Here is an 18,495-nt window from a genome sequence, read left to right on the forward strand (position 1 = left end):
ATGTCGTACAGTGTCGGTCGCTTGAACTAACAAGAAATGCCGGGAGCGGATAAAGACTGGTGACGCAATGAATTATGCGGCGGAAATGGAGAAGAAAGAAAAGCGGAAAAGGCCGCTGCGAGGATTATAATTTGAAAGATGGTTTTTGTTATTGTAAGGCGGACTTTGTTCATATTTTCTTTTTTCCTGTCACTCAAAAAAGTTGGGTAGTCAACGTAGATACCGGGCAAATCTCTCGGTGTCACAGTAACTCATCCACAACAAACGATGCCCCCCCAGCCCGCCCCCGCCAGGCAGAACGGCGTCCCCCAACAGCCCATCCCCCGCCCTCCGGTTCCCCAGCAAGGCATCCCAGCCCACTTCCCCGTCCCCAACCAACCCCCAGCTCAGTATCCCATCATGGCCTATCCTCCCCAATCAGGATTCTACGTAAGCTTCACACTACATTCCACATTCGTATCCTGACTATAACCCCTTACCCTTTTTGCAGGCCGGATACAACCCTTATGAGCAACAGCAGAACTTTGGGATGCCCCCCCAATGGGCTCCCCAGCACCACCCTCAAAACCAGTTTCCGGGCGGCTACAGTGCTCGGCCTGTCTCCCCGCCCTCTGGAACAGCTCCTTTCCAGCCCGCGCAGCAATCCTTCATCCACAACTCTCCCTTCCCCGGCGGCAGTGGGCCTAACGGTCCTCAGACACCCCTTCGGCCTTCCGGTCCTGCCTTGAACGGTCACCAGCAAACTTCTTCAAACGCATCTCAAACATCTGCTCCTTCCACCCCCAACTTCTCTCTCTCTGGTGCCAGTGCTACTTTTACTCCTCGACGATCTGCCGCAATCAAAATTTCAAGACCCGACGGCACGGAGTTCGACCTCAAAAAGGAGGCCTTGAAGGTTTCGTCGACAACTGTGTCCCCTGCACCTACATCTCCCGCCTCTACTCCTCATACTCCTGCGACGCCCAATTCTGAATTGAAAAATGTCAAGGTAGACACTCCCAAGAAGCCTGTGTTTGGATTACCTGTGACAGTCAAGATTGAGAGGCCAGAGGAGAAAGCTGCCAGGCTACTAGAGGAAGCGAAGAGAGAAAAGATCAGGGCCCAAGAGGAAAAGGAAGAAAATGAGAGGAAGGAGAGACTCGAAAAGAAGGCCAAGGAAGAGGAAGAGAAGAAGGCCAAGGACGCTGCTGAAAAGGTAAGCATTCGAAGTCTGGTATATGCTTTTTCCGTCGTGTGACTCACATCCCTGTGCAGGCTGAACAGGCAAATTCCGCCGGCGAGCCCACCAACACAGAAGTCAACGGATCTGTCGAAGAGGTCATCTCCGGCGCTCCTTCCTCAGTGTCTTCTCCTGCCCTTGGCGCTGGCCTTCCTCCTAAGCCTGTGTCTGTTGTCAACGGCGCAAACGCTCTTCCAGCCACCCTCAACCTCGCTTCTGCTTCTCCTCCTGTAGTCAGCGAGCCCTCTAGTGCTTCTGTCTCTGCTCTCAGCTCTGCTCGCCCTATTGAGGACATCCACGCCATCAGTTACCCTGGTTCACTGAAGTCTCCAAACCCCCAGCTTAATGTGTCTGCAGAGCCTCGCAAGTTCCGATACGACCGCGAGTTTTTGATGCAGTTCATGAATATCTGTAAGGACAAGCCCGAGAGTCTTCCTCCTCTTGAGGAGATTGGCCTCGAGGCAGACGGCGGTAGTGGGTTCGGTAGCCGTGGTTCCCGCGGGGGCCGATCCTCTCAGGGACCCTCAAGCCGTACTGGCTCTACAGGTCTTGGTATCGGCGGTGTCAATAGGGCAACAATGGGTTCTTTCAGCATGGGCCAATTTGGTTCTGGTTCTGGTTCTGGTTCTCTACGCAACTCGACTAGTGAACAGCGCTACCGTGCCAGTCTCCCAGGGCGCTCATCGAGCCAAGGTGGTCCCGGCGGTCTCCCTTCGTTATCCGGTCTTCCTTCGATGGGTCTTTCGAGTTCTCGAGGTGGCGAGAGCCGAGGAAGTCAACGCGGTTCCAAGCGTGTTCCCCAATCTTCCCAACCTTCAACTCCCGCCGCTGCTCCGATTCCCATCTCTGAAAATGCCTGGACCCGAAAACGACTTGGTGGTGACTCCGAGGGAACTCCCGCTTACATTGAGCGAAAGGTCAAGGCTTTGCTCAACAAGCTTACTGAGGAAATGTTCGATCCTATTTCCAAGCAGATTCTTGAATGGGCGAACAAATCGGCGAACGAGACTGATGGTTTAACTCTCAAGCTCGTCATCAAGCTTATCTTTGAAAAAGCTACCGATGAGGCGCACTGGTCTTCTATGTACGCAAAGCTCTGTCGATTGTTGCACGACGAGATCAGTAACGATGTTTCCGACACCATCGATGGCCAAGTAATTTCTGGTCGATCCCTTTTCCGACGATATCTTCTCGGTCGATGCCAGGTAGATTTTGAAGCGGGGTGGAAGGCTCGTGAAGACACTGCAGTGGCAGCAGCGGCAAAGAAGGATGAGGATGAAGCGAAGCAAGAGAAGGCTAAGGCGGAGGATGGTGGTGAGGAGAAGGAGGCTGACTTAATGAGCGATGAGTACTACGCGGCTCAGAAAGCTAAGCGACGAGGTCTCGGTTTAATTCAACTGATTGGTGAACTCTTCAAGAGAGAGATTGTTGCCAATCGAGTCATCAGCCAATGTCTATTGAAACTTCTCAGCAATGTCAATGATCCCGACGAGGAGGACATCGAGTCTGCTTGCAAGCTTCTCGCGACCGTCGGTGCCGCATATGATCGAGCGGCCCGTGAGAATCTCAACAAGGCCTTTGACGTGCTTAATCAGATGATGAAGATTGAGTCGCTTCCATCCCGTATTAAATTCATGATTATGGTCAGTATTTGCAATTTATCAGTTGTTCAGATCGATGCTAACATCAAAATCAGGATCTTAACGATCTTAGGAGGGAGGGATGGAAATCTCGAAAGAACCAGAGCGGCGTGATGACTATTGCAGAGATTCACGAACAGAACGCAAAGGAGAAAACCGCCGCCGCCGCTGCTGCTCGAGAATCTCTCTCTCGAGGTGGTTCTCGTTCCGGAAATAGGCGCGACGGTACCCAACCCGGAGAATGGCAATCCGTCTCATCTAATCCCCGGTCTATCAGCCGCCCCACCGACTTTTCAAATATTGGTCGAAACATCAGTTCAAGCAGTGTCACGCCGTCATTCGGTCCTTCAAGCGTTTTCGCGAACCGCAAGGGCAAAGCCGCCACGGCTAGCAATGCTCCTTCACCGACATCCCGCCCCTCCTCAGCTAACATGTTTAGCGCTCTCCACGAGGCCCAGGAGTCAGAGTCTCCCGCCGAAAGGCGTACTAGTACCGACGAAGGGGAGGCCCCCCAGAGAAAGAAGCTCAACCTTGCACCTCGAACAAAGCCTTTGGCATCCGAGGATGACGCTAGGGAGGAAGGAGAGGAGGCTCGGTCTGAGGAGGAAGCTGCCGGTCCTGAGTTGTCCGAAGGCGATATCAAATCAAAGATTGACCTTGACATGAAGGAGTTATGGGGTGACAAAGACCAGGGAGGCTCAAGAAACCCGGCAGATGTGGCAGAGTACTTTAGCTCTTTACCCGAATCACGTCGACCCTTATTGGCCGCCAGGCTGTTGGATGACTTATTTAGGATTTCGAAACTCAAGGATGCCGAGGTGGTTGCAAAGGGTTGGAAGGTTTCTTTGGAACAGCAGGCTGTTTCTTCTGAAGTTCTTAAGCAGGCGTAAGTGCATTTATTCCCTTCATGTGTCAGTTTTGACATCTCTGTGCCGTAGTTTGGAAGCTCGTATGCCTACTTTGGATGACGAAGCAATCGACTTCCCCAATGCCTACGACGCTGTTGCCCTACTCACTCGATCTCTTTCACTCTCTGATGACGACGTCAGTGCTTTGGGAGACAAGATCGAAGTTGATGGTACTCCCCGAGTTACCCCCAAACAAAAACTTGAGAAGGCTCTCGCCAAACTCAATGAGCAAGCATGAAGAAGTTTTTGATACCCGTAGATCATTTATTCATCTTGGTCCAGTGATATATGTATTGTATTGCATAAAGCCCAGTTCAGTGTTACGTAAACTGAATACACATCGTCGCGCGGTTGTGTAGGTGTGGAGGTGGCCAGCGGCACGCAGGTAAGGCGAACTGCCATAAGGGAGATCTTCGTTTCTTCATTTTTCAACAGTCTCGTCACTTTTCAACAGTCCTATTGGAGCGCTCGTGCGGCTCCCGGCCCCCATTACGACGACCATGTTCGCTAGTAACAATGACCCCTCTTCTCCCGATACCAGGTATATCCATCCCCCATCTTGATATAACACTAAACTAACTGGTACTCACATTTCCGCGGACCAGAATGATAGCCTTCCAGACCCTTCTGGACGGCTCCGAGACTGCCTTAGAGAAAAGCGTAGATATAGAGCTTCTCAGGAAACTTTGTGCCACAGGTGAGCCACACATCCTGCGCGCAGCAGCTGACTGGCAGGCATTCCAAGTCATCCGCCGCACCTCCGCCCTTTAGCATACTCTTTGCTGCTTGAACTTCTGCCCCTCGATAAACACCAATGGAAAGGAACAATGAGGGCCCAAAGGCGTCGCTACTACGTAGGTCCCTAACCAATGCTCTAGCTAATCATGTAAGAACCTGATGCAGACATTCATGAGAGAGTTGGAAGCCCAGCCTGTGAGTGGATAGATTTGTTTGTGCTGCCATTGTTAACTGACAATGTGAGCGCAGAATTCATCGAGCTCGGGCACGGATAATATCTTGAATGGGATATCGGGAGACATCAAAAATCTGAAATCTCCTTTCTGGCACCGTCCTGTTTCTTATCGTCCTTCTTCGCCATTACGCCCTGTGAACAGCAAAGTCATACGGAGGAGCGAAGGATCCAACAAAGAACAGGAAATAGAAGAAAGTTTTAGCGACTCGGAAGAAGAATTTGAAGAACCCATTTTAAATAGGAGGGCCGTCTTCGAGCGTCTGGAAGTCTTATCAGCTGCTAGACACGCAACTTCTGTTCAGAAAGGACCCCTCAATAACATTACTGTCCAGTCACCTGTGTCCTCAGTCGAGTCCACAGTATTATCCCCCCAAATAACTCTGTCATTTGACCCCACACCTATGCCTTCTCCATCAGGCATTACCCGGTCACCGAAACTCATCCAGTCAGCCCCGCAACCTATGATCGACGAACAGGCACCATCATCGATCACCCTTCTTTCCCCCAGACCTTTACAATCCACCATAGACAGTCCGGCGGCGCCTGTAAAAGGTGCTCTTTTACACCCAGACAGCAATCGCGAGGCTCTAATCCGGCTGCTATACGTATTCTGCCAATCAAATCCTCAGTGGCGGTATCGTTCGTCGTTTGTTGACATCGGAGCTGCCCTGTATTTGATATACGCGGGAGGAACAAAGTCCGATCTGGATTATGTCGAAGAGCAAACCTTTTGGGCGCTTTCTGCCCTCGCTGGCGACACCAGTGAGCTGTTATCAGATGAAGGCATGGATAGCGCTCTGGATCGGTTTGAGAGGCGCCTCCATTGGGTGAATCCAGCTCTATCAAAAATCCTACGAGATAGAAATGTAGAGCCTGTCCTGTACGCTCAGCGATGGCTTTCGTCCTTCTTCACACTGGACGTACCCCCGACACGAATCCCTCTGCTCTTCGATATCATCGTTTCTGCAAGGTTATCGAGTCCTGAAGAACAACCCAAGGTTGACTTGATAATGGACATAGGAGTTGCTATGGTTTCACTACTCAAAGACGAAATTGTTTATCCAAATCATCTAAAGGTATCTCATGGGATGTGGGATAATGCTGTAGAGGAGGATGAGGACTCTAGCGACGCCATGGTTCGCGTTCTCACATTATTACGCTCATACCCATTGGAAAGAGCGGGAGATCTGCCTGCTGTACTGGAGGAAGCCTCAGATTTACAAGAAACTCGTCTGCTGTCCTTGCAACGGGGGATTGATCCTGATCAGATACCATTGCCACCTAGAAAACCCGTTTCGGTGAAGAATCTACGAGACCAAGCAGCCACAAACTCTAGCTGGGGTAAGGCGGTCGGCTCCTTATGGAGCTCCATCTCCGCTACCTCAATTTCTGCGGTAAAAAGCGCGCCTGCACCATTATCGTCAACGCTAGACAGTAGCTCTGGCCGTTCTCCTGTAACGGACCGTCGGCGGAGCGATAGCGTTACCTCTTCAGTATCTGCTATCCAGGAACGTTTCGCTAGCCTTTCCAAACATTTCTCTCCGACAAGTTCACCTAAACAATCAGAAGACGAGCCTGTAAATCTTCCTCGGCCGCTTCTCCTTTCCGGGTCTACACGATCGGTTAGCCGAAGTTATCGTGGAGACTCGACCCCTTCTTCTTCGCCACGAGCTTCGCCATCTATGGATAAAAGTTTGAGCCCGTCAAATGAGTTTAGATCGCCACCTAACAGGTCCCTGCCTTCAAGGCAATCGCCTGGTGGACTGTACAAGATTGGTAATAATTATAGAAACCGGCACCCTTTGAGGACTGCGCCCACGCTGGCGCAAAGAATACATGCAGGTGCAGATCATCTATGGCGATCAGAGAGCGCGATAGACGAGAAGGAAATGCGGAAGGTAGATGATAATGCTCACGACGATGAAAGCTCTGGGTGGCGTTCTGTATAGCGGATCATACTCTTTTGCTTGCAGATTGTTACGCGCTTTTTGATATTTGGTTATCCTGTCATTTCATGCACGATTTTGTTCGATGTTATACATATGTCCCCACAGAGCACCGATAATTACTGTAAGCCGAAGAAAATCAGTGCATTCAACAAGCCAAGTCTATAATTCGTCGTTACGGTCATTCACATAAAGTCGTTATATAAATAAAAAAAATGTCAACTAATCTGTCTTCAAGTGTCCAACAATGCTAGGCTGTGGCCCGTCCTGTACAGTGGTATCCTGGGTATCACTTGCCCCTCCTATAGGCATCTCGCTATTGTCCATATCCTGCCCCACCTCGGGTTTCTCGCTGGGCTCGACTTGTTCCAGGCCAACAGGGCGGAGAGACTTGTCTCCACCCCTCATTACCGATCTGAGGAAATTGTAGAATCGTTGACCATAGAAAACGGGATCGACACAAGAGATTGTATGCTGGCCTGTCAGCTACCTTGCCATCCATTATGAAACTTACTCTGTCCTCAGTCATGCTCTTCCAAAAATGCTCAATCTTCTTTAATGAGCTATATGGAGTGCAGATATCAATCACACCAAGGTAATAGATTGTGTCCAAAGGCTGATTTGCCTCGTTGGTGGCGCGGAATCCGCCTTCGTCTTGGTAAAAGATGAAATGTCTACGATCTGCCGAATCCTCAGATGGAAGCTGAGACGTGACATCGAGGCTCTTGGGGTCGGATCGTCTAACAACTTTCCGCACGTTGGATGCTTCTGAAGGACCTTGCTTGGTTGAAGGCTTGCGCTTGGTAGTGGTAACCTCGGGCTACATATATCAGTACCAGGCCCTTGTTACAAACTGTATACTCACATGAAAAACGGACAACTGGTTCTTGCGGAGGTTATCACGATTGCCCCTCTCCATGTTATGTATACCAACAAGGAGTGAATAATCCATGACTTTGATCCTTTTCAAGAACTCCATATCTCTCCTCAACTGCTCTGTCAATAAAGCCCGCTTCTCGGGTCCAAACTCCAACGTTCGCCCTCGGTTAACCCAGTTTTTATCTTTCAGCGTCGCCCGAGGATTTTGTGCCGCCCTTTCCTCTGGATATTCCCTACCAAAGGAAGATCCCTTGAGGTCATAGGTTTCGTGAATGTCGCGGTGAGGTGGAAAGAGGTTGTTCATGATCACAAAGTGGATTTTAGGGCCACGGGGGAGCTTTACACGGTGAAGACCGTAGAATCTTGAAAGAAGGGTATGTGGATTTTCCTTGACATGTTGGTGATAGTCTTTAAGTATGGATCGAAGAAATTTGTGTTCGGAATGTGCTATTGTTTTGATGATGAAACGATAGTCTCGAGAAAAGTAGAAAAACGATCCAGACTTTCCAGGAGAGCCTAATTCGGATAAGATGTATTTTGCGGTCAACGAGAGTAGATAGTCTGCCGGGTCAAGGTGGAAATGTTCGTCTCGAAGTTCTCGAAATACCCATGGGGCATAATCCTTGAACTTGAAGTCGTACTTTGCGGATGGTGTAAGTTCATTACCAACACTGCCAGGCCCCATTAGCAGGCCCATATTGTAAGATACCCCATCGCGACTTACATATCGAAAGAAAATTTATGTCGAGCAGTGTAATCGTCGTCTGAGATTGGACGCTTTATTTTAGCTTGGCAACGCGATACCTATATAATTAGCAACAAGCCGACCAAAAGTTGACTTACTCCTATCCGAATACCGGTGAGCATATTGTACATCAATACGTAGTTCACATGATCTTCGCCAATCAAATTCCCAACCAGAACCTTGGTTTCTTCTTTCTCCTTCTCTCTGGGCTTTTCTTTTGGCTTTTCCTCAATTTTTGGTTCAGGGTCTGAATCACTTGTTGTGCTCGCCTTTTTTTGCCTGCGTTCCAGTCTCTCTATTCTTTCTCTTCGAATATGCTCCTCCTGAGCTAAAATTGCAGAATCTAAAAGGTCGCCCTTGGCACTCGGAGGGCCAGAGGGGGGCGGTGTTGAAGATGGCGATGTGAACGCAGTGTGAGCATTGGTTAAGGGTGAACGAGGTGCTGAAGGAAAATTTGAGGAACCGACAGTACTTCGGCGGTACAGTTGCGGAGTGGGCGCGAGAAGACTGCCGGCGCTATCGCGTCGCTCGAGATTGGGATCGGATTCGTGCGGTAATAAAGGGAGATCTTTACCTTTACCAGGTGATTCGCCATCACGCTGGGGAGCAAGTCGACCGCTTCTGACCAGCGTCAAGGAGCCGGCTCGGCTGGACGTGGAACTGCTGGATACTCGTCGTGTAGAAAATGGTATTGGTGGAGCAAGCACCGTCGGGGACATTTCTGACGGTTCCGATGTGAAACCAGTAGCGATAGTGGGCCCGTTTTCTGAGACAGGCGCGGCTGCTGAATGGTAAACGGGGGTCTCGTCTGTATTGTCGGACATGATAACCGATTCGTCCAGCCCTCCTTCACTCAAGGGCGGGCTGGGCGGAGGGCCTTGCATGATCACAGGTGACGGAGCGAAATCCGCGTCCGAATTGTGTGAATTCCTTTTGAAAACCCCGCTGACCTTGCCTATGATATTCCTGTAATTTGACGGCTCCGGTGAATGAGACTTGAGCTCGACTTCGTTGGCGGAGACCTTGGTGATGTGCACGGGCGGCTGGCGGGTATCTGAATTGCCGGGGCCGGCCGCAATGGTCTGCAGACTGGGTGGGAGAGGAGGCAGGGACGAAAGGGAGTCTGGGTGGGAGAGGAGATGGAAGGGGTTTATGCGGGGCGAGGATGATTCTGTCGGTGAGCACTGCGCTGTGGTGGATAGGCACGCACTTATTCTGAGCACGTCGACCTCGCCGTCGCCCTCGTCGTGGCGCGTCCAGTGGGCTGTGAGCTGGGGGGCGGCAGGGTCCGGGGGAGGGTGGGGGAGAGAGCGCTGGGTGTCCGGGAGAGAAGCGGTCGACATGGTGCGGAGTTGCGGATGGCCGATGCACCAAAAGCAAATCACAAGAACACAACAGGGCCTGGATCCCACCACGTGGCAGTCACATGGCTTGCAGTGGAGGCAGATGGCAGTTCCACGCGACAGCCACGCGACGGCCACGCGACACCACTGTCCACCCACGGCCACTCAGCGCTCAGCATAAGGTCAGAGCGGATGTGCAACTGCCAATCCAACGCGCACCATGGCCGCCCCGCGCATAGCACACCTCGCCCACAAGTCCGTCCTCGAGCTGTCGGGGCCCGACGCCCAAAAGTTCCTCAAGGGACTCAGCTGCAAAGACGTCGAGTACCTCGCAGGTGGCTACAGCGGCTTCCTCAACGCTTCCGGCAGAGTACTTCACACTGCATTCGTCTTTCCCCGCTCAAAAAACTCGTATCTCATCACTCACGAGTCTCCAGAAGACCACCCAGCACCACTTACGTCCCTCCTTCCTCCCTTCAAGCTCAGGTCCAAAGTAAGGATAAAAGATGTGACAAGTCAGTGGGATGCTTGGTCAGCATGGGGGTCAGACTTGCAAGGCGGGCCAAGTCCGATAAGGACCTGGAAGATGGGAAGTGGGGGCGCCTCTGAAAGCCACTGGGATTGGGAGGGCGGCGTCCGTGATCTCGGGCTGCGAGATGATGAGGTCGGTTGCTGGGATCTCCGAGCGGGGTGGCCTCATATGGGGAGGCAGCTGTTGATCCCAAAGGGAGAGAAGCGTACGTTGATCTTTTCATCTAGACGTCTCTCAAGGGCGTAAATGCTGAAAGGAAAACGGAATACCAGCGTCGCTGGCGACATCGCATGATCTCGGAAACATGGATGATTACGAGTTGCATCGAATGCTGCTGGGCGTACCCGAGGGTCCCACAGAAATATTGCCAGGTCATGCCTTACCTTTAGAAAGCTGTATGGATATTCACGGCGGAGGTAAGCTAACCAAGGTTGACTCAATGGCTGACGATTCAGTTGATTTCCGCAAGGGTTGTTTTTTGGGCCAAGAACTGACTGTCCGAACGTATCATACGGGCGCGACACGTAAACGTATCTTACCAGTTCGACTGATTCCTCTGGACCAAACCAGTTCCAGTTCCATTTCCGACCTCCTTTCTTCTTCTCCCCAGCAATCTTTGGATGAAGTCAGCACCCCTCTCGATATAACATACCATCCGCCTTCTTCTTCCGCCACGCGCAAACCTCGTTCTGCTGGCAAAATACTGTCACTACATAACGCCGTGGGCTTAGCTCTGGTGCGGCTCGAAATGGCAGAACGATGTTGGTGGTCGGGTGATATTTTACGATCATCCGTTAGTCAATGGTTAGATAGCGGCGCTGGCAGATTGACGACGCAAGTGAACGGCAAGGAATGGGGAGTGTACGTGGGACAAGGAGAAGCATACGCAGCTGCGCTAGAACACATGTCATCATCATCATAAGTCTGCAAAGAAACTGCCGTCATTCTCCGCTTGACCTCGACTCATATCCTTCATCCCATTATCTTTCTTCTTCTTTTTGCTCTTCTCCTCGTCCGAATCTGGTTCATCTTCTTCCATCTCATCGTCCTCGTCACTGTCTTCGAACAGGTCTTCCACATCCGTGAGTTTCAAACATTCATCGTGACTGACACTGCCAAGCCACTTATTATTGCGGTCTAGTCGGATACGCTCGACTGGAAACTCCTCATGAGTAGCGACCACACCCACTGGAATTAGAGATTAGAAAATGGGGCCATCGTCAAAATGGAGAAATGTGGGACGTACAAAATTTATGAGGTAACACTTGTATCACTCGGATCATACCGTCCTCGGACCCTGTGGCGATAATATCAGGTGTAAGAGCAACTATAGCATCAATCGAAGCGGGGTGTCCAGGTATTCGATCGACAGCTGATATTCAGGTCAGTTTCTGGCTGTGTCCAATTAATATCCCATGGACCCACAGTCGGCCCAGCCCATCTGACGGTTCCAAACGGACAGAATACCCAAGCCGGACCCTACAATCGCTTTCTGACCCCCTTTTATAGGGACGATTGACAAGAGCTCATCCTCTTGATCTTCAGACACTGTCAAAGGCGTAGACTTGTTTGAGCGAATATCAATCACTGATAAGTGACCGTCACCCCTGTTAAAAGCCAGACAATACTCTTAGTCCCCCATCCCATGCTGAAAAAAGATTTTCGACTAAAACTCACGATGTAGCAACTAGCTGCCTTTTGTCATCAAAATATGTAAAGTCGGAAATGTAATCAAAGTGCTGGGAATACGTCCGGATAGAGTCTGCTTGCCTAGGATCCCATAGCTAGAAGGTAACATTAGCTTAATCATTCATGAATGTACTCTGTGGACGAGGAGGCGAAAAGACTGCTGCTCACTTTAATCACGCCATCGTCGTCGCCAGTCGCAACGAGGTTACGGTTGACACAGTACACTCGATTGATAGGACACCTGATATGACTCAGCAAGCTGTCGAACGGAAAATTACCTACTCATGAGCACTATCCCTTTCTCTTGTCATAGATCCATCGCGAGTTGAAAGCTGGCTACAATTGGACATCAGCAAAATGGGACACATGACTTTTGGAGGGGTTAATGCGCACAAAAGACTTCCGCTTTTACCGCCCATCCAAATTTCGTCTCCGTTTTCTTCTATTGACAACGCCCTAGCAGTTCTTTTGGATGGCCTTACACTCCACGAGGACGAGGTTTCTCCCGTAGCGTCATCGTAGCTCCATGCGCAAACTTGTCCCGTAAGAAGAGAGGAGAAAACGACCGGTTCCTTGGGATGGAAAGCAACGTCGAAGGGCTTGATACTGGTATAAGCTAAAAAAAGTCTGGTGGAAGCACATAGACTTGCCTGGTTTTTGAGCTTGATGTCCGGCATTGTGGGTGGGTTGTCGCCGAGCTTTGGTGATGGGTGAGGTGACTACGAAATGTCCAACCGTTCGGTTTGTGATGTTCAGCTTGCAAAAACAAAAATAAAAATAAAAATAAAAAACAAAAATGTCACTTACGTAAGTGGAGACATGATGAGTTGTTGCACTCATGGCAGACGTGTCGCTACTCTCAGCTTCGAACGAATCTTATCTCTTCTCTTCTCATGCTGTATCTTGCGCATCGCCTGTCTCAACTCTGGCGGCCATGGACGCATTACGGGTAGCAAGGGTAGACAACGTAACAATCCAATACTTCCTTCCCCCAACAGCCCCTGATCAAAAGCCAACTCCCTGCACTCAAATCGGCCAGCTACATCTCACCCCGCATCATCTCATATTCTCCCATACACCCTCTACAGCTTACGAACCAGAAATATGGATACCCTACCCTTTGATAACTCGTCTCACCCGTCTGCCCCAGACAATCAACGGTCTCTATCCTCTTCAGGTAGAAACGAAAACCTTTGAAAGCTACGTCCTTCACTTCACCAAGGACAGGGATGGTGGTGCAGAGGAAGTTTGGCAGAGTGTCAAAGATTGCTCTGTCAAATGTAAGTCTCACGCCATCTTATATCGCTAACCGTCTAGCATCTGTCGAACAGCTGTACGCATTCTTCTATGTCCCCCCGTCACCCGGTACAGGCTGGACCGTCTTCAACCATCGAACCGAGTTTGCCCGACAGGGTTTAGGCACTCGGACCAAAGCCTGGCGATTCACAGATATAAACAAGGACTACTCTTTTTCCCCGACATATCCGAGCAAGCTCGTTGTACCCAGTCGTATCAGTGATTCTACACTCATGTACGCGGGCAAGTACAGGAGCAAGGCACGTATACCGGCATTGACGTACCTCCACTGGGCCAACAACGTGAGTCACCGTGCTTCGGTCCTGGGGCTGACATGTTAGGCTTCTATCACACGATCATCGCAACCAATGGTTGGTATAAAAAACTCACGCTCGTCTCAAGATGAAAGACTGGTCGAGTGTATATTTTCATCCCACTTGTTCCTTGACAATGCCTATTCCTCTGCCCCTGTCTTCGGAGCCACTTCTACCAACCTCATTATAGACGCTCGTCCAACCACAAACGCCATGGCCAATGTAGCAATGGGCGCGGGAACGGAGAACATGGAGAATTATAAACTGGGCAAAAAGGCCTATCTCGGGATTGACAACATTCACGTCATGCGAAATAGCCTCAAAATGGTCGTCGAAGCAATCAGAGAAGCTAATTTGAAACCATCGGTCCCCCTCAATCGAGCTCTCTTACGCAAGAGTAACTGGTTACGACATATCTCGACGATTCTCGACGGCGCTCTTATCATTGTTCGTAATATACATCTCAACGCATCGCACGTTCTTATCCATTGCTCTGATGGATGGGACCGGACAGGCCAACTAAGCGCTGTCGCACAGATATGTCTCGATCCTTACTATCGTACATTTGACGGATTCAAGGTGCTCGTAGAGAAGGATTGGCTGGCATTTGGTCACAAATTCCTGGACCGCTCTGGACATTTATCTTCGGAGAAATATTTCATGGTGACGGAGAATGACGACGAGACAGAGGAAGAGGGGGTGAGTGCGCAACGTGCCGCACAAGCATTCTTTGCCTCGGTGCAAAAGCAATTCACTAGCACCTCTCACCTCAAGGAGATTTCGCCGGTTTTCCATCAGTTCCTCGACTGTGTACGACAGATCCAGCGCCAGTTTCCCGAACGTTTCGAGTTTAACGAACAGTACCTTTTAGATATATATCGACATCTTTACACTTGCCAGTTTGGTACTTTTTTGTTTAACAATGAGCGGGAACGTCAAGGAAACACGTCCCCATCACGCAAGTCGTTTGTAGAGCAAACAAGTTCTGTATGGGACTATCTCGACTCACCTTCTGAGCGTGAAAAACATATCAACTCCTTGTACGATGCCTCACTTGACAGCAATCAATCGCGAGATGCGGGGGCCGATCAAGGTGTGCTGTTTTATGATCCCAAAGATGTTAGGTTTTGGTTCAGGCTCTTTGGGCGGGGAGATGAAGAGATGAATGGATCAGCTCTAACCCTAAATCAGCCTCAGGGAGTCGACATCATCGGTCCTATTGGGGGAGATCAAGTGGAAGATATGGCTGCAGGAGAGATACTGCGAGGGGCGTCTCCAGTTTCAGCTCCGTCAACCCACGCCGCACCCAGCCAGAGTCGCCCGTGGAACTGGTCTCAGCTCTCTGGTAATGCCCTTAACGCTGTCCATTCAGCAGCCAGAGAAATCAAGAGCATATCGCAAGACGCACTGTCTCAGATTAGGGCCGAGGCAAATGAATTGGATAAAGAATCTTGGCAACAAGAGGGCAAGGGGAAGAATAGTGAGCCGACACCCCTTACGGAATCTGTTTCGCTTCCAGAGGCAAACCCATGGTCCGCTGAGGCTCGTCCATCTCCGTTCACTCCGCCTCCTCGACCGAACTCTCAGGTGTCGCGGACGACTCAAAACCCATGGGCAGCCATGCCAGACACAGTTACTTCGTTATCTCATTTAACCCTTGACAGCAAGGCCCCGGATTCCCCAGCAAACGATGCAGGAGCGAAGGAGAGAGCAGAAGAAAAGCAACAAAAGGCTTGGGATCCTCTTGGAGCATTATAACTTAAATACATATACCATTATAGGGTTAGAGTTCCCTGACAGATACTTCTGGTTGTACATCCACATCTAGTCCTTTTGAAAGCCTCTTCCAGCTGCCTTCAAGGGCCTTTTCTCCCTCAGCGTCTAAATATAGCTCCAGAGCAACGGCGCGCGTGTCTAAAGCCTGCCCTGCTAGCTCATCGTGGTCAGACCTGACACCTTGGCCTCTTGTTACACCTTCGTCGTCAGAAAAAATCGGCCTTTGGAAGGCCGGTTTGCGCCACTCCACTGCACGGTCAACCAGTTGCTGAAAGTAACTGGTTGCAGTCAAATGTTCCTCCCGTTCCTCTTGGATGGCTTTCAAAGCTTTTGATAGACGATATGCAATGGGATAATGTATGCCGAAAACGGACATTGATATGAGGAGTGGCTTCACCGCGTCTGAGCAAAGCCATGTCAGTTTTCTTGACGATGATTTGTCCTTTCTTTTTTGTTCGCGTACCTTGATACAGCCCTGCGGACATATATGCATCCGCAGCGCTAGCGGCGATGCCAGCAAACTGCCCCTTCCACTGCGGGAGTCAGCATGCTTGAACATGACTATTGCACTTGGCAACTCACTATACTTTTACTGCTATCAGCGAGACTTTTGGCGGAGCTTTTATCTCCGCACTTTACAGCTGATTTCAAGCCAATGTCTAGTAGCTCTCTGGAAAGTCCACCTAGAGATTTTGCTTTCGGTGATGCGTCAAATTTTAGGAGAACAAGCTCAAGAGCGCCATGGTAATCCGGCGGATCGGCAAAGTAAAGGCTGCTAGCCATATACTCTGTTTCATGAGCATTGTACTTGCTGATTTCCACATACCGAGTCTTTGTCGATCCAGTTGTGAATTTGTTGTAGGTCTTTGGCTCTTGTATGAGCCTGGCTGCAGCCACTAGGTCTTGCCATTAACCATCATTAAACACTAAAAGTGAAAGGGAAATCACCCACGAGCCTTTCTGTATAAGCATGTTCTGGTTTATATTCCGTTTTTGATCGCTCGACCGCTGCCGCTATGCGGAGGGCTCGAATGGACGTTGTATCGAGTTGTTCGTGTTCATCGGGGGCAGAAGAGGCAGCTTCCTGGGAGTGTATGGCTTGCTGGTCGTCATTGCGTGCTACGGCGAAATAGTTTGAGGAGTTGGCTGCCGACGTCATGGGGCGTTGTGGAAGAGTTGTAATGTACCGTCGCAGGAAGCGAGCGAGTGAAGAATTCTTGGACACAGGAGCGAAGAAAGTGATGACGCATCAAGGGGGATATGTTGCGCGCGTCTCCCCGTGTTTCAAGGTTCGTATTACATTTGTTGATACATTTTCATCTCCGCTTCCCCCAGCATGGCGCACCCCGGCGCACTCTCCCGCAACACACCAGAGGCTTCACTCCCCAGATCCTACCCAGAATCCAGCGACAACGCCCGCAAATCTGCCGCCGTGCCCTCTGCAAACGCTGATGCAGCAACAGCCAGGCGTCTCCCAGCTCTCCCCAATGGCCCACACTCATTCAGGACAGACACAAGCACACCAGCCGGCGAACTTGACAGTGCTTACGAACAGACAGCCACCAGACGGCGGAGAGCCGGTACCCGCTCGGAGCGGCCGTCAACCCAGCCAAATACGGACAGTAAGGGTCAAAGGACATCTTCCAGAACTGCACACCCTCGCAAACCACATGAGCCTCGTCTTCCCTCCGCCAAAGACGTCCGCCGTGCACCAGCCTCGTCAATGTACTTCTACCCAGCGCCGTGTTACGGATCCCCTCCCAATCAAGCCCTTCGAGCACATACGGGAACACTGGTAGGAGAGCGTATATGGGTCATTGGGGGAGTCGATAAACAAACCTGTTTCAGAGACGTTGCTTGCTTTGACACGGAAAGTTTCATGTGGAGCACCCTAGAGACACAAGGAGAGCGTTTCCCACCTTTACGAGCTCACACCACAACTCTTGTGGGTGATAAGCTCTTCATATTCGGTGGGGGTGATGGGCCTTCATACAGTAACGATGTCTGGATTTTGGATACGAGTACGTTAATTATCAGGCGAACATTGCTGACAGCAAGCTACCCATCGCTTCTCTCGGCCATCGTTCAGCCCGGACCTACCCTTGCCTCCTCCAAGACGCGCCCATAGCACAGTCCTCTACCAGCACTATCTGATAGTCTTTGGAGGAGGCAATGGTCAGACAGCTCTGAATGATGTTTGGGCCTTGGATGTCTCCGATCCTAACGCCTTGACTTGGACTGAATGGAAGACCAAAGGCGATATCCCTCAGAAAAAAGGATATCACACTGCGAATCTCATAGGTGATAAGATGGTTGTCTTCGGAGGCAGTGATGGCCATGCCAGTTTTGCCGATGTCCATGTTCTGAATCTCAGTGAGTGCGGGCCAAACCAGCATCGGGGTATCAAGCTAAAATCGACCTTGTAGAGACTTGTGTTTGGACTCTCATTAACACTGACATTAAACACAACCGTCTTTCACATACATCTACACAAGTGGGGTCATACCTATTTGTGATTGGAGGTCATAACGGACAGGCCTATGCCCAAGATGTCCTACTTTTCAACCTGGGTAAGATACTTTTTACAGTGTCTCTACTACACCCCATCATCGTGTACGTGGTGCTTACGCTATGCTTTCTGTCTCTGCAGTGACATTACAATGGGAAATGAAATTGCCTCGGGGCGTCTTTCCCCCCGGCCGAGGATATCACGTAGCTTTATTACATGATGCCCGGATTTTTCTATCTGGAGGTTATAACGGAGAAACTGTCTTCGACGATTTTTGGATCTTAGACCTAAGCGCTAGTGCTTATCTACCCCAAGTTGTATGTTTTTCCATATGTATTGTTAAAAAATTTGACGGCTGGTGACTGACAATTCATTCTATTCTATAGACCACCTTCCAAGTTGATGAAAATCTGTACAAACGATCAATAACAGAGTCATCTTCTCTCTGGCAAACCCATTTATAGCTGTATTCGTAGCAGCCATCTTGACGATGAGGATGATCTTTTTGTCCATGATCATATAAAATTGTAAATACACCTTTTGTATCATAATATTGCTGTATCATACTTTTGGTTAACTGATGAATTGCATTGCAACCTTCATTGCAACCTTACATTTGAAATTTAAAGGGCACATACATTAGCTCGTAATAGATCAGACTCGTAGTGGATCAGACTTATTTACCCCATCAGCATGAGGCACTGTACGGATTTAGTTTGTAGTTGT

General features: G+C 50.1%; 8 protein-coding genes across 8 annotated transcripts in view; 5 read left to right on the forward strand and 3 right to left on the reverse strand.

The window, feature by feature from the left end:
* Positions 1-215: 215 nt before the first annotated feature.
* Positions 216-4,048, forward strand: CNA03740 (eukaryotic initiation factor 4F subunit P130, putative). Its single transcript, XM_566707.2, has 5 exons — positions 216-429; positions 491-1,195; positions 1,255-2,862; positions 2,916-3,745; positions 3,798-4,048. The coding sequence occupies exons 1-5, from the start codon at positions 268-270 to the stop codon at positions 4,003-4,005; spliced, it is 3,513 nt and encodes a 1,170-aa protein (XP_566707.2). The 5' UTR covers positions 216-267; the 3' UTR covers positions 4,006-4,048.
* Positions 4,049-4,207: 159 nt separating this feature from the next.
* On the forward strand, positions 4,208-6,774 carry CNA03750 (conserved hypothetical protein). The gene is made up of 5 exons (XM_567158.2): positions 4,208-4,308; positions 4,373-4,464; positions 4,503-4,621; positions 4,659-4,700; positions 4,755-6,774. Exons 1-5 carry the CDS (start codon positions 4,268-4,270, stop codon positions 6,687-6,689), a joined length of 2,229 nt encoding a protein of 742 aa, XP_567158.1. The 5' UTR covers positions 4,208-4,267; the 3' UTR covers positions 6,690-6,774.
* Positions 6,775-6,829: 55 nt separating this feature from the next.
* CNA03760 (1-phosphatidylinositol-4-phosphate 5-kinase, putative) lies at positions 6,830-9,653 on the reverse strand (the record flags this gene model as incomplete). Its single annotated transcript, XM_566709.2, has 6 exons — positions 6,830-7,160; positions 7,201-7,506; positions 7,552-8,236; positions 8,290-8,369; positions 8,409-9,481; positions 9,521-9,653. 6 exons carry the CDS (start codon positions 9,651-9,653, stop codon positions 6,909-6,911), a joined length of 2,529 nt encoding a protein of 842 aa, XP_566709.1. The 3' UTR covers positions 6,830-6,908.
* Positions 9,654-9,867: 214 nt separating this feature from the next.
* Positions 9,868-12,022, forward strand: CNA03770 (mitochondrion protein, putative). The gene is made up of 5 exons (XM_024656245.1): positions 9,868-10,390; positions 10,458-10,601; positions 10,641-11,267; positions 11,327-11,502; positions 11,574-12,022. The coding sequence occupies exons 1-3, from the start codon at positions 9,874-9,876 to the stop codon at positions 11,105-11,107; spliced, it is 1,128 nt and encodes a 375-aa protein (XP_024511889.1). The 5' UTR covers positions 9,868-9,873; the 3' UTR covers positions 11,108-11,267; positions 11,327-11,502; positions 11,574-12,022.
* CNA03780 (protein monoubiquitination-related protein, putative) lies at positions 11,076-12,612 on the reverse strand. The gene is made up of 8 exons (XM_024656246.1): positions 12,525-12,612; positions 12,268-12,473; positions 12,157-12,210; positions 12,043-12,115; positions 11,863-11,969; positions 11,611-11,792; positions 11,432-11,557; positions 11,076-11,373 (listed from the first exon to the last, which is right to left on the reverse strand). Exons 1-8 carry the CDS (start codon positions 12,549-12,551, stop codon positions 11,102-11,104), a joined length of 1,047 nt encoding a protein of 348 aa, XP_024511891.1. The 5' UTR covers positions 12,552-12,612; the 3' UTR covers positions 11,076-11,101.
* Positions 12,613-12,755: 143 nt separating this feature from the next.
* Positions 12,756-15,652, forward strand: CNA03790 (hypothetical protein). Its single transcript, XM_566715.2, has 3 exons — positions 12,756-13,154; positions 13,192-13,472; positions 13,512-15,652. Exons 1-3 carry the CDS (start codon positions 12,809-12,811, stop codon positions 15,240-15,242), a joined length of 2,358 nt encoding a protein of 785 aa, XP_566715.1. The 5' UTR covers positions 12,756-12,808; the 3' UTR covers positions 15,243-15,652.
* CNA03795 (hypothetical protein) lies at positions 15,231-16,470 on the reverse strand. Its single transcript, XM_024656078.1, has 5 exons — positions 16,213-16,470; positions 16,087-16,156; positions 15,843-16,048; positions 15,724-15,793; positions 15,231-15,662 (listed from the first exon to the last, which is right to left on the reverse strand). The coding sequence occupies exons 1-5, from the start codon at positions 16,417-16,419 to the stop codon at positions 15,268-15,270; spliced, it is 948 nt and encodes a 315-aa protein (XP_024514150.1). The 5' UTR covers positions 16,420-16,470; the 3' UTR covers positions 15,231-15,267.
* A 104-nt stretch (positions 16,471-16,574) lies between these two features.
* Positions 16,575-18,495, forward strand: part of CNA03800 (conjugation with cellular fusion-related protein, putative) — a 2,029-nt gene continuing 108 nt past the window's right edge. The window contains exons 1-6 of the mRNA XM_024656247.1: positions 16,575-17,281; positions 17,319-17,633; positions 17,687-17,830; positions 17,911-18,086; positions 18,156-18,296; positions 18,399-18,495. The exon at positions 18,399-18,495 is cut by the window's right edge and continues 108 nt beyond it. Coding sequence (XP_024511892.1) covers positions 16,597-17,281; positions 17,319-17,633; positions 17,687-17,830; positions 17,911-18,086; positions 18,156-18,233 — 1,398 coding nt within the window. The 5' untranslated portion in view covers positions 16,575-16,596 and the 3' untranslated portion in view covers positions 18,234-18,296; positions 18,399-18,495. The remainder of the gene's footprint in view (positions 17,282-17,318; positions 17,634-17,686; positions 17,831-17,910; positions 18,087-18,155; positions 18,297-18,398) is intronic.

The sequence above is a fragment of the Cryptococcus neoformans genome, chromosome 1 (genome assembly GCF_000091045.1).
Source record: "Cryptococcus neoformans var. neoformans JEC21 chromosome 1, complete sequence".
NCBI lineage: Eukaryota > Fungi > Basidiomycota > Tremellomycetes > Tremellales > Cryptococcaceae > Cryptococcus > Cryptococcus deneoformans.